This window comes from Dendrobates tinctorius, unplaced genomic scaffold, assembly GCF_039654945.1.
Source record: "Dendrobates tinctorius isolate UK_male_01 unplaced genomic scaffold, ASM3965494v1 ptg000196l, whole genome shotgun sequence".
NCBI classification, from domain to species: Eukaryota; Metazoa; Chordata; class Amphibia; order Anura; family Dendrobatidae; genus Dendrobates; species Dendrobates tinctorius.
Window position 1 is genome coordinate 8,999,863 of NW_027361863.1, and position 20,138 is coordinate 9,020,000.

At 45.8% G+C, this 20,138-nt stretch overlaps 1 protein-coding gene across 1 annotated transcript in view; it reads left to right on the plus strand.

Annotated features, from left to right (window-relative positions):
* Positions 1-20,138, plus strand: part of RRP12 (ribosomal RNA processing 12 homolog) — a 73,308-nt gene that overhangs the window by 26,537 nt on the left and 26,633 nt on the right. Inside the window, exons 17-22 of the mRNA XM_073552868.1 lie at positions 10,477-10,639; positions 11,181-11,335; positions 11,514-11,575; positions 11,746-11,839; positions 12,325-12,483; positions 20,098-20,138. The exon at positions 20,098-20,138 is cut by the window's right edge and continues 40 nt beyond it. Coding sequence (XP_073408969.1) covers positions 10,477-10,639; positions 11,181-11,335; positions 11,514-11,575; positions 11,746-11,839; positions 12,325-12,483; positions 20,098-20,138 — 674 coding nt within the window. The remainder of the gene's footprint in view (positions 1-10,476; positions 10,640-11,180; positions 11,336-11,513; positions 11,576-11,745; positions 11,840-12,324; positions 12,484-20,097) is intronic.

Consider the following 20,138-nt stretch of genomic DNA (forward strand, 5'->3'; position numbering starts at 1 on the left):
GGAAGAAAAACCCAAGAGATTTCAGCCCTTTCGGAGAAGAGCGCCCTCTCGTAAACAACCTGAATTTAGAGACCAAGGAAGATCCAGTAGAGGAACCTATAGAAGTTCCTACAACCAGACCAGGAGCTCCTTTTTTGGATCTACCTCTAGATCTAGAAGGCAGTGATGCCATCTGTATCGGGGGCAGGCTTCGTCTATTTGCGGAGAATTGGAAACAAGTCACCAAAAACAGATGGGTCCTAAGAACCATAGCGGAGGGCTACAAAATAGAGCTCACCTCTTCCCCGCCCCAGAGATACATCTCTCCCTCTCCCATAACAAGGGACTCAGCAATGTTCCGGGACCTCCAGGAGTTAACCAGTTCAGAGGTTATACTTCCGGTTCCCTCGTCAGAGTTACGCAGAGGGCACTACTCTTCTCTGTTTTCAATAATGAAGCCCTTGGGGGAGGCTCGGACGATAATAAATTTGAAACCAATGAATGCATGGGTCACATACAAACGATTCCGGATGGAGTCGATAAGGTCGACGGTCCATCTGATAGACAGGGATTCAGTGATGTGCCCTCTCGATCTGAAGAGTGCTTATTACCAGGTCCCGATCCATCTGGCCTCACAGGAGCTTCTGAGATTTGCCGTAAGTCTACCGGACCGTACCTTCCACCTCCAGTTCCAATGCCTCCCATTTGGCCTGGCCTCGGCCCCCAGGATCTTTACGAAGCTGGTTGCGGAAGTGGTAGCCTACTTAAGAAACCAGGGAACTTCTAGTGGCTTGATCTCCAGAAACCCTGGCCTGACACAGAGATCAGACCATTTCGGTAATAGAATTCCTGGGCTGGGTGGTGAACCGAAAGACGTCACATCTGACACCAGAAACCCGGAAGATATTTCTAGGAGTGCTCCTAGATTCCACTTGCAGAACATCTTTCTTGCCAAGGGAGAAACAGGAATCGATAAGGAGGAGAGTCGCAGAGCTTCTAAGACACCGGGTTACCATAAGGTCAGCCATGCAGGTCCTAGGCGTGATGACAGCATGCATCCCGTGTGTGAGGTGGGCACAGGCCCACTCAAGACTGTTGCAGAGAGAGGTCCTTGCAGTGTGGAAGCATCACCAGCCATCCCTGGACAGAACAATACATCTATCTGCAGGGGCAAGAAGGTCCTTACATTGGCGGACCCAACGTAGAAACTTAAGGACCGGTGTCCCGTGGATCCCCTCTCCAATTGTAGTAATAACCACAGATGCCAGCTCGTGGGGATGGGGAGCTCACTTGCAAGGAATAATCCTTCAGGGCAGATGGCCCGAAGATATCAGCCACAAATCCTCGAATTATTGGGAACTATATGCAGTCTGGGAAGCCCTGAGAAGAAACTGGTCTCGTCTGAAGAACCAGCACGTAAAAATTTTGTCGGAAAATGTGACGGCGGTAGCATTCCTGAGACATCAGGGAGGCTCCAGACACAGAGCATTACAGGACCTGGCGGCCAAGATATTTTCCTGGGCAGAAAATACAGTCCTCTCAATAACTGCAGTGCACTTGGAGGACTCACAGAATATCGTAGCAGACTACCTGAGCAGGCAAGAGATCTATCCAACTGAATGGGAACTGAGCCAGAAGATCTTCCAACTACTGTGCCGCCGCTGGGGAACTCCCCGGATAGACCTGTTTGCCACAAGAAAAAACTCGAAGGTGCCCAGAATTCTATTCCCTGAACCCATCAGACGAACCAGAGGCGGTCGATGCCCTCAGTCAGACTTGGGACGAGCCGCTTTCTTACGCTTTCCCACTGTCGAGGTAGCTATTTAGGGAGGGCTAAATTAACCCTTCACGGTTGAGCCAGTGATTTCCAAATTATTCCAGTGTTGCTAGCAACTCAAATGACCACACGGAGACTGGGGTCTCTGTACGGGAGGATCGAGGCAGATCACTAAGCCCCTTTATTTTAGTCACATCTTTTATAATCTTTTGCTTAATTATGCAAGGTTCTCATCTACCAATAAAATCATTTCACTTTATAAGCCAATAATATTGCAAGAAAACCGGAAACTACATATATGTCCGTACCTAAATAACATAGAAAGTAGTATAATGGCATATTCTTCAGAGTTTTACCTATCCCCCCTCCCTTATCTTTGTACCTGATGAGAACAGTCTGGTTTCATGACAGCCCATGCCAATTATAAAAATTTATCTTACAACAACAAAAATTAAGAAACAAAACCTTACAGAGAAATGGAGAAGTGAAACTTAAGCTCTGATTTTAGTATTAACCCTTCACACCACCATTGGCGCTCATTCCAGCAGTACTCTGGAAGATTCGGGAAGACTGCGCACGGGTCATGTTAATCGCCCCGTTTTGGTCGAAGAGGAGCTGGATCCCACTGTTGGGAGCCATGGCCGCAGGAAACTCAATCGAACTTCCCCCATGGAAGGACATCATCCACCAGGGTCCAGTCTTACACCAGGACCCAGGAAGGGCACCGATCAGCATGGATCCTGAGCGGGACATCTTGAAAGCCCGAGGCCTATCGGATCAGGTTATATCCACCATCCAGGCCAGCAGAAAACCTGTAACCAAGGCTATATATTACAAAATCTGGAAGAGATTTTGTCTGGAAGGTGGCGGGTCTGAGGTCATAGCAGGGATCCCCGATGTCCCTCGAGTCCTGGATTTCCTCCAGGCAGGGTTTAATTTGGGTCTTAAACCTAGCACTCTCAAAGTGCAGATTTCAGCTCTGAGTACTTACATGGACTACCCCCTGGCCTCCCATCCTTGGGTGGTCAGGTTCGTAAGAACCATCCAGAGACTGCGCCCCACTATCAGACAGCTGTCCCCTCCCTGGGACCTTAATTTGGTCCTCACGGCCCTTTGTAAAGAACCCTATTCTCTGGAGGGGGATATGCCCATTTCAGTACGGACTTGGAAAACGGCATTTCTAGTGGCCATTACCACAGCTAAAAGAGTGGAGGAGATTCAGGCCCTGTCCATTAGAGATCCGTATCTACAGATTCGGGAGGACCATATAATATTAAAACTAGATCCAGCCTTCATTCCCAAGGTAGCATCCGGCCAAAATCGTAACCAGGAAATTGTGCTACCATCATTTTGTGAGAACCCATCAAACGTAAAGGAGAGGACGTTACACTCTCTGGACGTTAGACAGGCGGTAATTGACTACCTGGAGGCCACTCATACCTGGAGGAAAGACCATAACCTATTTATTCTGTTTGGGGGTAAGAACCAGGGCAGAAAAGCTTCCAAACCATACATTGCAAGGTGGATTACCACAGTAATCACTAAGGCTTACTCATCTTCAGGGGTAGACTGCCCAGAAGGGATAAAAGCTCATTCTACCAGGGCCCTTTCAGCATCTTGGGCCGAACGAGCGGGCGCATCGTTAGAGCAAATCTGCAGGGCCGCAACTTGGGCTAGGGCAAGCACCTTCTGCAGGCATTACAAACTAGATGTGTTAGCCGGCCAGCAGACAGCTTACGGGAGAAAGGTTCTCCAGGCAGTAATCCCACCCTGAGGTGGTTTCTTTGGTATTCTCCATGGTGCTGTCAGGGGGACATCCTGGAAAATGGGTATTAGACCTACCGGTAATTCGGTTTCCAGGAGTCCATCCTGACAGCACGGTTAGTTCCCCCCATATATGTATGCTATTTCATATGCTGTAATATGACTTGGTTAATAAAAGAATTGTCGCTTGCATCTATCCATGATGTGGTACTTGTCAAAACGCTGAGGGAAAGGGGGTGGAGTGGGACCTTTTAACCTCTCGTGTGCTTTTCCTGTCCCTGCAAGGAGGAGGAGGACGTCCTCCATGGTGCTGTCAGGATGAACTCCTGGAAACCGAATTACCGGTAGGTGTAATACCCATTTTTCTCTTGGTGTAGACACCGCGGACATTCACCTCTCGTCTTTTCCATTCCATCCATTTTGGATTTCCTCCAGATTGGTTTGGAGTCAGGCCTCGCGCTCAGTTCGCTCAAAGGGAAGATTTCAACCGTATTTTTGCTGTTCCAACGCAGAATTGCTACCAGGGTACAGGTGAAGACCTTTATTCAAGGAATTTCCCAGATGATACCTGCCTATGACAGGACCTTGGAGTCATGGGTTCTTAATATTTTGGTCCTGGGGGTTCTCCAGGAGGTTCCTTTCGAACCTCTGCAGGACGTATCACTGACTTTTCTTTCTTGGAAAGTAGCCTTTCTAGTTGCTATTATGTCAATCACACGGGTCTCTGAGCTGGCAGCTCTGTCCTGTCAAGCCTTTTCCTATCTTCTCACCAAGACACGGCGGTTTTAAGGCCGTTCCCATCTTTTCTGGCCAGGGTTGGCTCTTTCTTCCATCTGAACAAAGACATTGTGTGGCCCTCGTTTTGCCCGGCACCAGTCCTTTGTATCGAAGGGGCTCTTCACACTCTAGATGTGGTGAGAGCTCTGAGGCGGTTCGTGGACAGCGTTTTTTCCGCAAGTCAGATGCACTATTTGTGCTTCCAGAGGGGCACAGGAAGGGTCTAGCCGCTTCTAAGACCACAATAGCCAGGTGGTTTCGCTTGACTATTTAGGAGTCCTACCGCGTCAGAGGCAAGCCTATCCCAGTGGGGATTAAAGCACATTCCACTCGGGCGGTGGGCACTTCTTGGGCCATTCGCAACCAAGCAACGGCGGAACAAGTTCGCAAAGCTGCGACTTGGTCCTGTCCGCACACTTATGCAAAGCACTACAATATTCACACTCGGGCTTCTGCAGATGTGGCCATCAGCAGACAGATTCTGCAAACGGCAGTAACACATCTGTAGCCTGTTGGTTCATGGGGTTTCATCTGTTGGGTTGTTCCCCATCCAGGGACTGCTTTAGGATGTCCCATGGTCTGTGTCCCCCAATGAAGCGAAGTAGAAATAGGGATTTTTGTGTACTCACCGTAAAATCCTTTTCTCCGGGTCAATCATTGGGGGACACAGCACCCACCCTGTTAGCCTGATGGCTTATGTTTGTTCTTTAGTTGACATGTTCTACTCTTGTTCTTGGTTATGAGATCCTACTGCTTTGTTACCGAACTGGTTCAAGCTAGAGCCAGCAGAGGGTGTATACTGCAGAGGAGGAGCTAAACTTGTCTGTTTTTTGCTCAGTGTCCTCCTAGTGGCAGCAGCATAACACCCATGGTCTGTATCCCCCAATGATTGGCTTGGAGAAAAGGATTTTACGGTGAGTACACAAAACTCCCTATTTTATTAACATAAATATACCTATTTATTGGTTTAATATTTTTTTGTTTTAAATTTTTTGCAATTTTTTTTTTTTAAACTTTTACATAGTCCTCCTATGGGACTTTAACCCCTTCCTGACATGAGATGTACTATCCCGTCCACGGTACCCGGGCCCGTATGACCGGGGACGGGATAGTACGTCTACCGCGATCAGCGGCGCCCACGTGGTGAGCGCCGCTGATCGCGGCCGGGTGTCAGCTGATTATCACAGCTGACACCCGGCACAATGTGTCAGGGGCGGTCACGGACCGCCCCCGACACGTTAACCCCTTGCACACCGCGATCAAACGCGATCGCGGTGTACCGGGAGTTAAAGGGAAGCATCGGCAGGGAGGGGGCTCCCTCCGTGCTTCCCTGAGCCCCCCACGGCAGCGCAATGTGCAGCGCTGCTGCGGGGGACTCCTATCCTCCAGGCCCCCGAATCCAAGATGGCGACGGGGGCCTTCGGGGGCCTGGGGAAGCTGGCTTCCTCAGTGCCTGCAAAGCGCAGGCATGAGGAAGCCTTGTGCACTGCCTGTGACAGATTGCTGATCTGTCACAGTGATCTGTGATGTGACAGATCAGCGATCTGTCACAGGACAGTGATGTCCCACCTGGGACTATGTAATAAAGTAAAAAAAAAATTAAAAAAAAAGTGTAAAAATAAATTAAAAAAAATCGCCAAATAAATTAGTAAAAAAAAAAAAAAAATATTCCCCAATAAATTCATTTTTTTAAAATAATAATAAAAAAAAACAATAAATGTACACATATTAGGTATCGCCGCGTCCGTAACGACCTGCCCTATAAAACTGTCCCATTAGTTAACCCCTTTAGCGAACCCCTTAAAAAATAAAAATAAAAAACGAAGCAAAAAATAATGATTTATTATCATACCGCCAAACAAAAAGTGCAATAACGCGCGATCAAAAAGACGCATATAAATATCCATGGTACCGCTGAAAACGTCATCTTGTCCCGCAAAAAACAAGCTGCCACACAGCATCATCAGCGAAAAAATAAAAGTTATAACTCGCAGAATAAAGCGATGCAAAAATAATTATTTTTTATATAAAATAGTTTTCATTGCATAAAACCGACAAAAACATAAAAAAACGACCTAAATGAGGTATCGCTGTAACCGTACTGACCCGAAGAATAAAACCGCTTTATCAATTTTACCGCACGCGGAACGGTGTAAACGCACCCCCCCCCAAAAGAAATTCATGAAACGCTGGTTTTTGTTCATTCTGCGTCCCAAAAATCGGAATAAAAAGCGATCAAAAAATTTCACGTGCCCGAAAATGGTACCAATAAAAACGTCAACTGGTCCCGCAAAAAATAAGACCTCACATGACTCGGTGGGTCAAAATACGGAAAAATTATAGCTCTCAATATGTGGTGATGCAAAAACTATTTTTACAATAAAAAGCGTCTTTTAGCGTGCGACAGCCGCCAAACATAAAAACCGCCATAAATAGTAAATCAAACCCCCCGTTATCACCCCCTTAGTTAGGGAAAAATATTAAAATAAAAAAAATGTATTTATTTCCATTTTTCCATTAGGGTTAGGGCTAGGGTTAGGGCTAGGGGTGTGTTGGGGTAGGGTTGGGTTAGGGTTAGGGTTAGGGCTAGGGTTAGGGCTAGGGTTAGGGTTAGGGCTAGGATTAGGGTTAGGGCTAGGGCTAGGGTTAGGGCTAGGGTTAGGGGCGTGTTGGGGTTCGGGTTGGAGTTAGAATTGGGGGTTTCCACTGTTTGGGCACATCAGGGGCTCTCCAAATGCAACATGGCGTCTGATCTCAATTCCAGCCAATTCTGAGTTGAAAAAGTCAAATGGTGCTCCTTCCCTTCCAAGCTCTGCTATGCGCCCAAACAGTGTTTTACCCCCTCATGTAGGGTATCAGCCTACTCAGGACAAATTGCAAAACAATTTTTGGGGTCCAATTTCTCCTGTTACCCTTAGGAAAATAAAAAATTGGGGGCAAAAATATCATTTTTGTGGAAAAAAATGATTTTTTTATTTTCACGTCCGAGTGTTATAAACTTCTGTGAAGCACTTGGGGGTTCAAAGTGCTCACCACACATCTAGATAAGTTCCGTGGGGGGTCTAGTGTCCAAAATGGGGTCACTTGTGGGGAGTTTCAATAGTTTAGGTACATCAGGGGCTCTCCAAACGCACATGACACCCGCAGACCATTCCATCAAAGTCTGCATTCCAAAACGTCACTGCTTCCCTTCCGAGCCCCGACGTGTGTCCATACAGTAGTTTTCTCCCACATATGGGGTGTCAGCGTACTCAGGACAAATTGGACAACAACTTTTGGGGTCCAATTTCTCCTGGTACCCTTGGGAAAATAAAAAAATGGTGACTAAAAGATCATGTTTGTGGAAAAAATACGAATTTTTTATTTTCACGCCCGGGCGTTGTAAACTTCTGTGAAGCACTGGGGGGGTCAAAGTGCTCACCACACATCTAGATAAGTTCCTTGGGGGGTCTAGTTTACAAAATGGTGTCATTTGTGGGGGGTTTCCACTGTTTAGGTACATTAGGGGCTCTCCAAAGGCAACATGACACCCGCAGACCATTCCATCAAAGTCTGCATTCCAAAACGTCACTACTTCCCTTCCGAGCCCCGACGTGTGCCCATACAGTAGTTTTCTCCCACATATGGGGTATCAGCATACTCAGGACAAATTGGACAACAACTTTTGGGGTCCAATTTCTCCTGGTACCCTTGGGAAAATAAAAAAATGGTGACTAAAAGATCATGTTTGTGGAAAAAATATGAATTTTTTATTTTCACGCCCGGGCGTTGTAAACTTCTGTGAAGCACTGGGGGGGTCAAAGTGCTCACCACACATCTAGATAAGTTCCTTAGGGGGTCTAGTTTCCAAAATGGTGTCATTTGTGGGGGGTTCCACTGTTTTGGTACATCAGGAGTTTTCCAAACGCGACATGGTGTCCGATCTCAATTCCAGCCAAAAACGTCAAATGGCGCTGCTTCCCTTCCGAGCTCTGCCATGCCCCCAAATAGTGGTTTACCCCCACATGTGGGGTATCAGCGTACTCAGGACAAATTGCACAATAACTTTTAGGGTCCTGTTACCCTTGGAAAAATAAGAATTGAGGGTGAAAAGATCATTTTTGTGGAAAAAATATGATTTTTTAATTGTATGGCTTTATGTTATAAACTTCTGTGAAGCCCATGGGGGTTCAAAGTTCTCACCACACATCTAGATAAGTTCCTTAGGGTGTCTAGTTTCCAAAATGGTGTCATTTGTGGGGGGTTTCCACTGTTTTGGTACATCAGGGGTTTTCCAAACGCGACATGGTGTCCGATCTCAATTCCAGCCAAAAACGTCAAATGGCGCTGCTTCCCTTCCGAGCTCTGCCATGCGCCCAAATAGTGGTTTACCCCCACATGTGGGGTATCAGCGTACTCAGGACAAATTGCACAATAACTTTTAGGGTCCTGTTACCCTTGGAAAAATAAGAATTGAGGGTGAAAAGATCATTTTTGTTGAAAAAATATGATTTTTTAATTGTATGGCTTTATGTTATAAACTTCTGTGAAGCCCATGGGGGTTCAAAGTTCTCACCACACATCTAGATAAGTTCCTTAGGGGGTCTAGTTTCCAAAATGGTGTCGTTTGTGGGGGGTTTCCACTGTTTTGATACATCAGGGGTTTTCCAAACGCGACATGGTGTCCGATCTCAATTCCAGCCAAAAACGTCAAATGGCGCTGCTTCCCTTCCGAGCTCTGCCATGCGCCCAAATAGTGGTTTACCCCCACATGTGGGGTATCAGCGTACTCAGGACAAATTGCACAATAACTTTTAGGGTCCTGTTACCCTTGGGAAAATAAAAATTGGGGTGAAAAGATCATTTTTGTGGAAAAAATATGATTTTTTAATTGTACCGCTGTACGTTATAAACTTCTGTAAAGCCCTTGTGGGTTCAAAGTTCTCACCACATATCTAGATAAGTTCCTTGGGGGGGTCTAGTTTCCAAAATGGGGTCACTTGTAGGGGGTTTCCACTGTTTAGGTACATCAGGGACTCTCCAAACGTGACATGGCGTCCAATCTGAATTCCAGCCAATTTTGCATTGAAAAAGTCAAACGGCGCTCCTTCCATTCTGAGCTCTGCCATGCGCCGAAACAGTCGTTCCCCCCCACATATCAGGTATCTGCGTACTCAGGACAAATTGCACAATAACTTTTGCAGTTCAATTTCTCCTGTTACCCTTGGTAAAATAAAAAAAATTGAACCTGAAGTATTTTTTTTATGAAAAAAAGTTAGATGTTCATTTTTTTTTAAATATTCAAAAAAATTCCTGTGACGCACCTAAAGGGTTAATAAACTTCTTGAATGTGGTTTTGAGCACCTTAAGGGGTGCAGTTTTTAGAATGGTGTCACTTTTGTGTATTTTCTATCATATAGACCCCTCAAAGTGGCTTCAAATGTGATGTGGTCCTAAAAATAAAATGGTGGTGTAAAAATGAGAAATCGCTGGTCAACTTTTAACCCTTATAACTTCCTAACAAAAAAAAATTTTGGTTCCAAAATTGTGCTGATGTAAAGTAAACATGTGGGAAATGTTAGTTATCAAGTTTTTTGTGTGCCGTATCTCTGTGATTTAAGGGCATAAAAATTCAAAGTTGGAAATTTGCGAAATTTTCAAAATTTTCGCCAAATTTCCGTTTTTCTCACAAATAAACGCAAGTTATTTGAATGAAATTTTACCACTAACATGAAGTACAATATGTCACGAGAAAACAATGTCAGAATCACCGGGATCCATGGAAGCGTTCGAGAGTTATAAAGGCACAGTGGTCAGAATTGTAAAAATTGGCCCGGTCATGAACGTGCAAACCACCCTTGGGGGTGAAGGGGTTAAAGGGGATACTCTGGGGAGATAAAAAAAATTATTGTAATGGCCATACCTTCATAAACTATTAGGATAACATGAATAGTGCTGTTTTCCACCCTCACACTACCTGTAATTCTTTGTAATGCTGAAGCTGCTCCTCACTGCTCCCCCTCCCTTATGGGACATTACATCTCGCATCAGGGGGTACGGTCTGCTAGTAGCGGCAACCAGCCCCTTGATACTCTCTGCTTGTATGTGGTCCGATATCAGAGGGTTGACTGTCGCTCCTAGCAGGGAGATGAGACCTGCACCCATCACACTTTGCTAATGTTATGTCTGTATATTTATAGATCTGGACGATGCTGCCCGGTTTCTGCACCAGACCTACCGATGTGGCCGTCTGTTTTAAGAACATTGCAAAGACGTTGGGAATGATTATCTTAGACCGGCCGGACCTCCGTCTCACCTGTTGTCAAGCTCTCCGCACGTTAATTAACAAAGGATGTGAAGCAGGTAGGACTACCGGAGCTTTTGCACTGGTCCTCGTGGGGCATTTAGCTCCAATTACAACAGTTTAATTTCTTAAATAACTCAAGTATGGCTGGTATCTAATAGGCTTCCAACATGGCGACTGTTTGTTCCAGATGGGTGGGGGGGGGGGGACAAGGGTTCTTTGAAGAAGGTGAAGTAGAAACGAAGTCAAAAAAGGAAAAGTCTGCGAGGGATTAAATTCCATCACAAGCTTTCTGTAATGCTGACTGGTCGTATGTACGGGATTGTAAGAGAGGTTTTCTGTCTCCAGATCTGGGAAATTACTAAAGTGCAAGTGCGTCATCACCAACATCGCCATAAAATGTTCTACTTCCATCCTATTTGTCCTGTATTGTCAAGAGAACCACAATCATACCCCTGACCGCTCCACTGCCTGATCCATATTGTCATGTAGAGCAGAACCGAACAAGCTTTAATCGCCCCCCACCTAATCCGCCAGGATTAAGGGAACAGAATAACAAACAGCTGCTTGAGTTAATATTCTTTTTCACTCTTTGCTCAGAGGCCGATAAAGCAGAAGTGAGCCGATTAGCCAAGAATTACCTTCCTATATTGTTCAACGTGTACATGAAAGCGCCTGAACCAGGAGAGGGCGCGACACAGAAGTTTCCCGTGATGGAAACTATCCGGGCGTACCTGACTTTAACAGACCAGCAGGTAAAAAGTTAAGTGTTCACTCATTCTCTCACTCATTCATTCACTCACTCAGTCGTTTGTTCGTTTGTTAGTTTCTTCTTTGGTCTATCTGCTTGCACATGTTGCGGTGGCGGACGAGTTGTTTCACCACCTGATTTTTTTTTTTTTTTACAATTTATTTATTTTTCTTCATTTACAGCTCGTCTGCGATTTATTATCAAAAGCCAGTGTCAAGGCGTCAACGAAGGAGGACAATGAGAAGTGAGTTATTGGAATTATGGGGGTATTTCTACCCTTATATTATAGGCATACGATGAGTTTTGGGAACCAGATTCCTTAAATACGGAGCAGCCAGTCTGAAAGTGTGGAAATAAAACTTTGCTGATACTTCGTTGTCAGAACTATTTGTCTTCCTTTTTTTTTTTTTTTAGGCTGTATGTGCTGGATATCATTACTGCAATGGCGCCATATGCAGATGAGCCATCAATGACCAGGGTGTATCAGACCATTTTACCGTTTCTTGAGGTCAGTGAGACGTCATTATATATTTAGGGGGAATTGCACTTGGTTTATGTATTTGGCTAAGTGCACACAGCAGGGCACCGTCAGCCTGACTGGCTCATGAGATTTAATATGACAGCTGCATTTTCAGTGCAGTGATTAAATGGCTCTGATCTGTGCTTTTATTATAGGCCGGTGGCGGCTGTATCACACAGGCGTCGCCTGCCGTGTGCGCTTGCAGGCTCAGCACCTGACGATGTGTTACTTGCACATACATCATATCTTGGGAAGGGGTTAAGAGATTTCCTAGTTTTAATTAAAGCCTATTAAGGAGAAGTTGGCAACTTGATTTTATTATATCCCTTAGGTCCTCACCATTTTCATTTTCTCTGCTTGCCATCAACAATTTTGTAAAATTTAATTGAGCAGATAAGTTTTCAATGTTTAGAAGTAAATTAGTATTGCAAAAAAAAAAAAACAATTCTCTAATTTTTATTTTATTATATCAGGAGAAAAACCACAGTGTGCAGAAAAAGGCGTACCGTATCCTGGAGGAGATCTGCGGAGGGGAGAGGTCTCCGTGTGTAGCCTTTGTGAATAACAATTTGGAGGATCTGAAGAAAAGTCTTTTGGGATCACTGAAAAGTGCCTCATCCCCAGCCAAAAGGGTAAGCGTCTGACTTCAGCCATGGAGTCCACCATCGATATTTAGGAACATATTCTTTTATCTTACATAGGAGTCAGATGATGGAAGATGGCGTACAAATACGATAAGTCTTAGATTGATTAGATCTTCTGCATTCTGTCAGTGCAGTCCGATGTTTCCCACCCACTTATTGACTTGTATGGCCGAGTGCGATCTGAAGATCTCATCAAATTCTGACATGCAGATTTTTTTTTTCCTTGGACAGCTTATCCAAGGAAAGAATTGGACAAGTGCACAGCCCCATAGAACAAAATTGGTCCGGGTGCAATCCAATGTTTTGTCATAGACTCATTCGGACCGATAATACGGGCATCTGCAGCTGCTCTTAGGCTGCAACTTTCACATAAAAAAAAACACATTTATAATGTGAACGCTGCAGCCTGTCGGCAGCAAAGGTCATATGCAGTGGTCTTGGTTTTATCCAAGCTGAAAGAAATAGATGGTCTTGCTTGAACAAAATGTGACCACTGCAGCCAGTCAGTGGAAAATGAAGCAAGAGACAACCCCTTCACTACCATATACAAGGATTAAAGACCCAATTGATTACATATTCAGATCCGTGGCGTTTGGCCAATCCAATACAGTCCAGCTTTACTTGACAAACTGTCAAAGACACCGCACTGAACTTGCTCACTGAGCCAGTGCGCGTGTCCTGAGTAAAGCGAAAGCGTGCTCAAAGCTACCTGTGGAGCGGGCAGCAACCAAATAGATGCGTACTTCTGAGCTGCAGGGCCTGAAGCACGTGACTGCTAGAGGCGTGGCTTAAACTCCACAGAGCTAGGAGCAGCAAGACAATTCCTAGCAGAGTAACTGTGAGACAAAGTTACCAAGGGGCATAGACAGGGAGAATAGTCAGGACGTAGCCAATGAGTCACACACAGAGATAGCTGCAAGGTACCAGAGGGGCGAGCAGAGAGTAATCAGATCACAGGCAATGGGTCATACACAGATAATAACGCAGTACAAAATCAACAGGCAAACTCACAACGGGAAACAGAATCGGGTCAGAACCATATAAACAAGCTATAGCAACAAACAGGCACACGGGGGTCAGTACACTAGACCAAAGGCAAAAGTATAACTGGCAGGGATTGAAGCTACCCAGAGGTTTATGAAGCTCTCCCAGAACCAGAAAGAGGCCACAATCATTAACCCCAAGTGTGCAGGTCAAAACCTGCACAGAGCTCCAGACATTAACCCCCGGTGTGCAGCTCAAAAATCTGCATTGGGATCATGACAGTACCCCCCCTCTCAACGGGGGGCCTCTGGACCCCCAGGCTTCCTCAGGTACTTGGCATGGAACCAGGCCCGAACCAGGCCCGAACCAGGCGATCCGCATGTACCGAATGAGCAGGGACCCATGAGCGCTCTTCTGGTCCATATCCCTTCCAGTGGACAGGTACTGCAAAGAGCGGCGCACCCGCCGAGAGTCCACAATATGTCCGACCTCATACTCCAATTGACCCTCCACCAGCACTGGAGGAACAACAGTCTCAGAGTTCTCTTTGACAGATCCTGCTGGTTTCAACAGAGACTTATGGAACACATTAGATATTTTTAAGGAGGCGGGGAGACGCAACCTATATGCCACATGGTTGACCATCTCCATAATCTCGTACGGACCAATGAACTTTGGTCCCAACTTAACTGATGGTACCTTCAAGTTGATGTTACGCGTGGAGAGCCAAACCTTCTCTCCCACCTGAAACATGTCTCCCGAGGCTCTCTTTTTGTCCGCAAAATATTTGTATCTCCCCTGGGCCCGAGAGATATTACGCCGGACTTCAGCCCAGAGGTTTTTTAACCGTTGAACAGACCCCTCTGCTCCTGGACAACCGAAATCCACCCGAGAAAACTCCCCAAAATGCGGATTAAAGCCATAGTTAATCAGGAATGGGGACATGTTGGTGGACTGACTCACCCGGTTGTTAAAAGCAAATTCAGCCAACGGTAACGCATCACACCAATCCTCCTGTCTGGCGGAGGTCAGACACCTGAGAATTTGTTCCAGGGATTGATTGGTGCGTTCCGTCTGACCATTGCTCTCCGGGTGATATGCCGACGAGAAGGAGAGTGAGATGCCCAATTTCATACAGAACGCCCTCCAAAATTTGGCCACAAACTGCACACCTCTGTCAGACACAACATTCAGGGGTACCCCATGCAATCGGACCACATGCTGCACAAACAACCTTGACAATGTTTCTGCTGAAGGTAATGCTGCCAAGGGAATGAAATGGGCCTGTTTAGAAAACCTGTCCACCACCACCCAGATCACGGTAATTTCCCTGGAAGGTGGAAGACCGGTAATAAAATCCATGGAAAGATGAGTCCATGGCCTATCAGGAACCGGTAAAGGTATGAGTTCCCCAGCCGGTCGGTTATGCAAGCTTTTGGAACGGGCACATATGCCACAAGCAGAAACAAATTCCTTGACATCGGCCCTTAATGAAGCCCACCAAAAACCCCTGGTTACTGCCTCTCTAGTCGCCGTGATACCTGGATGAGCACTCAGCCTAGAATCATGAAACTCCTGCAGAAGTCTAGGCCGCAATGAATCTGGAACAAACAGTTTATCGCTTGGCCTGGTTGCCGGAGCTAGGGCCTGAGCCCTTAGGATTTCTTGTTCCAACTCAGTTGAGACCCCTGCCACTACCACCCCTGGGGGAAGAATGGAGGACGGCGGCTCAGGGGGAGACACTGGATCAAAACTTCTGGACAGGGCATCCGCTTTAACATTTTTGGATCCTGGTCGAAAAGTAATTGAGAACTGAAATCGTGAAAAAAAAAGAAAAGTGACCAACGGGCCTGTCTAGGAGCAAGCCTCTTAGCAGATTCAAGGTATGCCAAATTTTTGTGATCCGTGACAACCGTGATAGGGTGAGCCGCCCCTTCCAAAAAGTGCCTCCATTCCTCAAATGCCAGCTTGACCGCAAGAAGTTCTCTATTGCCTACATCATAGTTTTTCTCAGCTGAAGAGAACTTCTTGGAGAAGAAGGCACAGGGTTTGAGATTGGTAAGGGTGGCCGGACCCTGGGACAGCACAGCCCCCACCCCCACTTCAGAAGCATCCACCTCCACAATGAATGGTTTGGACGGGTCAGGTTGCACCAACACCGGGGCAGACATAAAACATTTCTTAATTGCTTAGCGAGTACAGACCAATTTTTTACATCACCTCCCTTCTGGGTAAGATCCGTAAGTGGTTTAACCACTTGTGAGAAACCTTTAATGAATCTCCGGTAATAATTCGCAAATCCTAAGAAGCGCTGGAGCCCCTTGAGATCTCGAGGCTGAACCCAGTCAGCGATCGCCAGCACCTTCTTAGGATCCATACGAAACACCTCACAGGACACAATCAACCCCAAAAAAGACAACTCCTGTACAAAAAACGAACATTTTTCCAATTTGGCGAACAATTGGTTCTCCCTGAGTCTCTGGAGAACTGTCTTTAGATGTTGCAAGTGAGATTGACTGTCCGGGGAATACACCAAAATATCATCCAAATAAATAATAACAAAACGGCCTATCAGATCAGAAAACACAACATTGATGAAATTTTGGAAAATAGCGGGTGCATTAGTTAACCCAAATGGCATTACCAGGTTCTCGAAGAGTCCCTCTGATGTGAGGAATGCCGTTTTCCACTCGTCCCCTTCCCGAACCCTTATCAGATTGTAGGCCCCCCGCAGATCCAACTTGGAGAACCATTGGGCCCCAGCTAACTGGTTACATAAGTCTGGGATGAGGGGAAGTGGGTAAGAGTTCCTAACCGTTATCTTGTTCAGTTCCCGAAAGTTGAGGCACGGCCGCAAACCACCATCTTTTTTCTTCACTAAGAAGAACCCTGCTGCCACAGGTGACACAGAAGGCCTGATATGCCCTTTGCGGAGACTCTCAGCTATGTACTCCTTCATGGCTTGGCGCTCAGGCCCAGACAAATTGAACAATCGAGCCTTAGGTAACTTGCCTTCGGGTACTAAATCAATGGCACAATCATAGGGTCTATGTGGTGGCAGCGCCTCAGCCTCACTTTCGGAAAAAACGTCTTCGAAATCTTTCAGGTACTCCGGAATACCTTCCAGATCTACAGACGACACAGACACAGATTTAACAGCGTTAACAAGATGTCCCCGGTTACCACATTTATCCTTGCATCCCCATTGAGTGATTTCCCCTGTAACCCAATCAATGGTAGGATTATGGCGTTGAAGCCAAGGCATCCCCAGTACCAGTCCTGCATGCAAGTTATCTACCACCAGACAACTTAGTTTCTCCACATGAGTGGAACCCACTTTTAGCGGAAAAAGTTCAGACCTGCAACAGATACCATCTTGGGTAAGAGGAGATGAGTCAATTGCCACAAGTTTAACAGGATCGTGAAGCCTGACTGTCCCTATCTTATAAAGAGTCATAACCTTGGTATCAATCAGGTTCATCATAAATAAGCCCTAAGGCTTCAAAAAATGCATCCACAGACATTCTCTCAGGGGCAGAAGAGGAAAGCGAGAATGCCCAGGCTTGTGGGGACCCCCTAAGCAGGGACATCACCACCCCCACCCTCTGTTTCTCATCCCCAGAGGAGCGGGGTCTCAAAGAAAAAAAAAAAGCTTACAGCCCTTCTTAAATGCCCTGAAATCATCCTTGTTACCAGAAAATATATCTGGCAATTTAACCGGGGATTCAGGTGGGACTAAAATGACATCTCTATTCCCCACCTGTTGGAAGCCAACGGAAAGCACCCCCTGAACTGAGTCCTCAACCCGCCGTTGGGACTGGGCCAGAGCTTGGTGTTCCAAACTAAGCTTCTGCAGTGACTGAGTCAAGCTTCTCACCTGCTCAGATAAAGCACACATTGGGTCCATGCTGCAGAAGTGAGGAGAGTAGGCCAGTTATAATGTCAAAGACACCGCACTGAACTTGCTCACTGAGCCAGTGCGCGTGTCCTGAGTAAAGCGAAAGCTTGCTCAAAGCTACCTGTGGAGCGGGCAGCAACCGAATAGATGTGTACTTCAGAACCGCAGGACCTGAAGCACGTGACTGCTAGAGGCGTGGCCTAAACTCCACAGAGCTAGGAGCTGCAAGACAATTCCTAGCAGAGTGACTGTGAGACAAAGTTACCAAGGGGCATAGACAGTGAGAATAGTCAGGACGTAGCCAATGAGTCACACACAGAGATAGCTGCAAGGTACAAGAGGGGCGAGCAGAGAGTAATCAGGTCACAGGCAATGGGTCATACACAGATAATAACGCAGTACAAAATCAACAGGCAAACTCACAACGGGAAACAGAATCGGGTCAGAACCATATAAACAAGCTATAGCAACAAACAGGCGAACAGGGGTCAGCGCACTAGACCAAAGGCAAAAGTATAACTGGCAGGGATTGAAGCTACCCAGAGGTTTATGAAGCTCTCCCAGAACCAGAAAGAGGCCACAATCATTAACCCCAAGTGTGCAGGTCAAAACCTGCACAGAGCTCCAGACATTAACCCCCGGTGTGCAGCTCAAAAACCTGCATTGGGATCATGACACAAACTTTGCTCTGCTACATCTGTACATTGGCAACAGAAGCCCCATAAACATGATATAGTACCACGGAGATGGGGGAATACCACCCAAACTCCAGTACCAAATGCATAAACTCCAACAAGCTTATATATGCAGGAGAACAAAAACCAGAGCATGCGATAGAATGCATATAAAAATATCAAAAACTTTATTCAAAATCTTACAAAATACATGTAGTCATAATAATTAAGTACCAGTCAAAAAATGCAGATGACATACACCCAAACATCACCAACTCCTCCCACGAAGATGGAACACCTCCTGGAAAGCAACCCCAATATACAACCATATCCAGAGTATCAAACCCCATATATAAAGAGTCATTAAGCCCAGTGGCCGTATAGGGGACTCAAGAAATACAAAGTAATGTTATAAGGAACATAATCACAACTTATTCTGAAGAATCATATATGTGGTAAAGTTATGTCCCAACAAACAGCAAGGAGGCTTACCAGGGAGACGAGGGGGGTAGAAGGGTATGTGGTTATATAGTGGGGTTGCTTTCCTGGAGGTGTAAAAATAAAAATTTAGCTTTTGTTGCCATTTTCAGAGACTCGGAGCGGCCTCATCTCCCTTGATTTGGGGCCTCACCAATACCATTTTAGGGTAGACACAATGATTTGATCCCATTTTATTGCAATGTTGCAGCTGCCAACCCCCCCCCCCCGTAATTCTGGTGTTTTGATTTTCTTTTTCCTCGTTACGCCGTTTACCAATTAGATTAATTTTATATTTTGATCGAGCGTTTCTGAACTCGGAGATACCAAATGTGTATTTTTTTTATGGGGCAAAAGAGGGGGTGATTTGAACTATTTTTGTGTTTTAACTTTTTTTTTTTTTTTACTCTATTTAATAGTCTCTTTAAAAGACTTGAAGCTGTGATCGTCCGATCACCTGTGCGACACATAGCAAAGCTTCAGCTCTGCTATGTATAACAGAAATCATGAACTCCTTTTTAATGCCGGCCAAGAGCCGGCGTCCACAGGAGGATTGTGATGACGGGCACAAGGGTCTTGGCAGACTCTCGACTGTCATAACTAACCCATTGGCGGCCCACACGTGACGTGGGCGGTGATGGTCATAATCAATGACATGCTTCCTTTCTGTATGTTTTGAATGCCCGTCAGTGATTGACAGCGGCATTTAACTGGTTAACAGCCGTGGGTGGATCAAAGATCCACCCACGGCTGTTAAGCACTTAATGGCTGATTGAATCAGCCTCCAAGTGCTTGGAAAGATGCATGTGAACCCTCATTAAAGGCAAGGACACGGCTGATGACTTAAATATACCTTACCGGTTGTGAAGGGGTTGAAGGTGGTAAAAAACAGTACAAAATTGTAATAAAATTAAACTATAACAATGTATGCTATTAATACAGGTATAGTCTACAAACAGCAGAAAAAAATAGAATGCAAGCTCCTCATTACATTAGTATTTTCTTAAACCACTATTTGTGCTCGGGGGATCAAGGCGTAATACAGGACTGGGGGAGGGGACTCGGGTCATGTAGTGCAAAATAACTCGCTTTCCCCGCCATCCCACGCTGCGCCACATTGCTGGAGCTTGAGCTTTCTGCTGCCGATTATCCTCCCACATCCGTGTCACTCCCGGCTTGGATGTTGGTGGCAGGTGATGAGGATACCGACCTCTCTGATCCTCACATGACTTCTATGACTACATTGGTGTTCGGTTTTTCCTTTTTAAACTTCAGGACTTTATTTGAGGAGAAAGGAATATAAATGACTTTTATCCTTCGGTCTGCAGCTCTCTTGACAGCCATTTCTTGCCGGCGGCTTATTACGGCTGTCACTCGCGATGCAATAATTGAGAACGTTTACTAGCTGAACACGAGAACGAGTTGCAATTATTTCTGAATCCTGTCAGTAGCTGAATGTTTGGAGCGTTCAGCTCTGGTCCTGTGTACTGAAAACGAGAGTTAATAATGGAGATCACCCAGCAGGGAATGTGACTCTAAACTTTCTTTTGTTTTGTTCTTGTTTTGCAGCCGCGTCTGAAGTGCCTGATACACATTGTCAAACAGCTGGC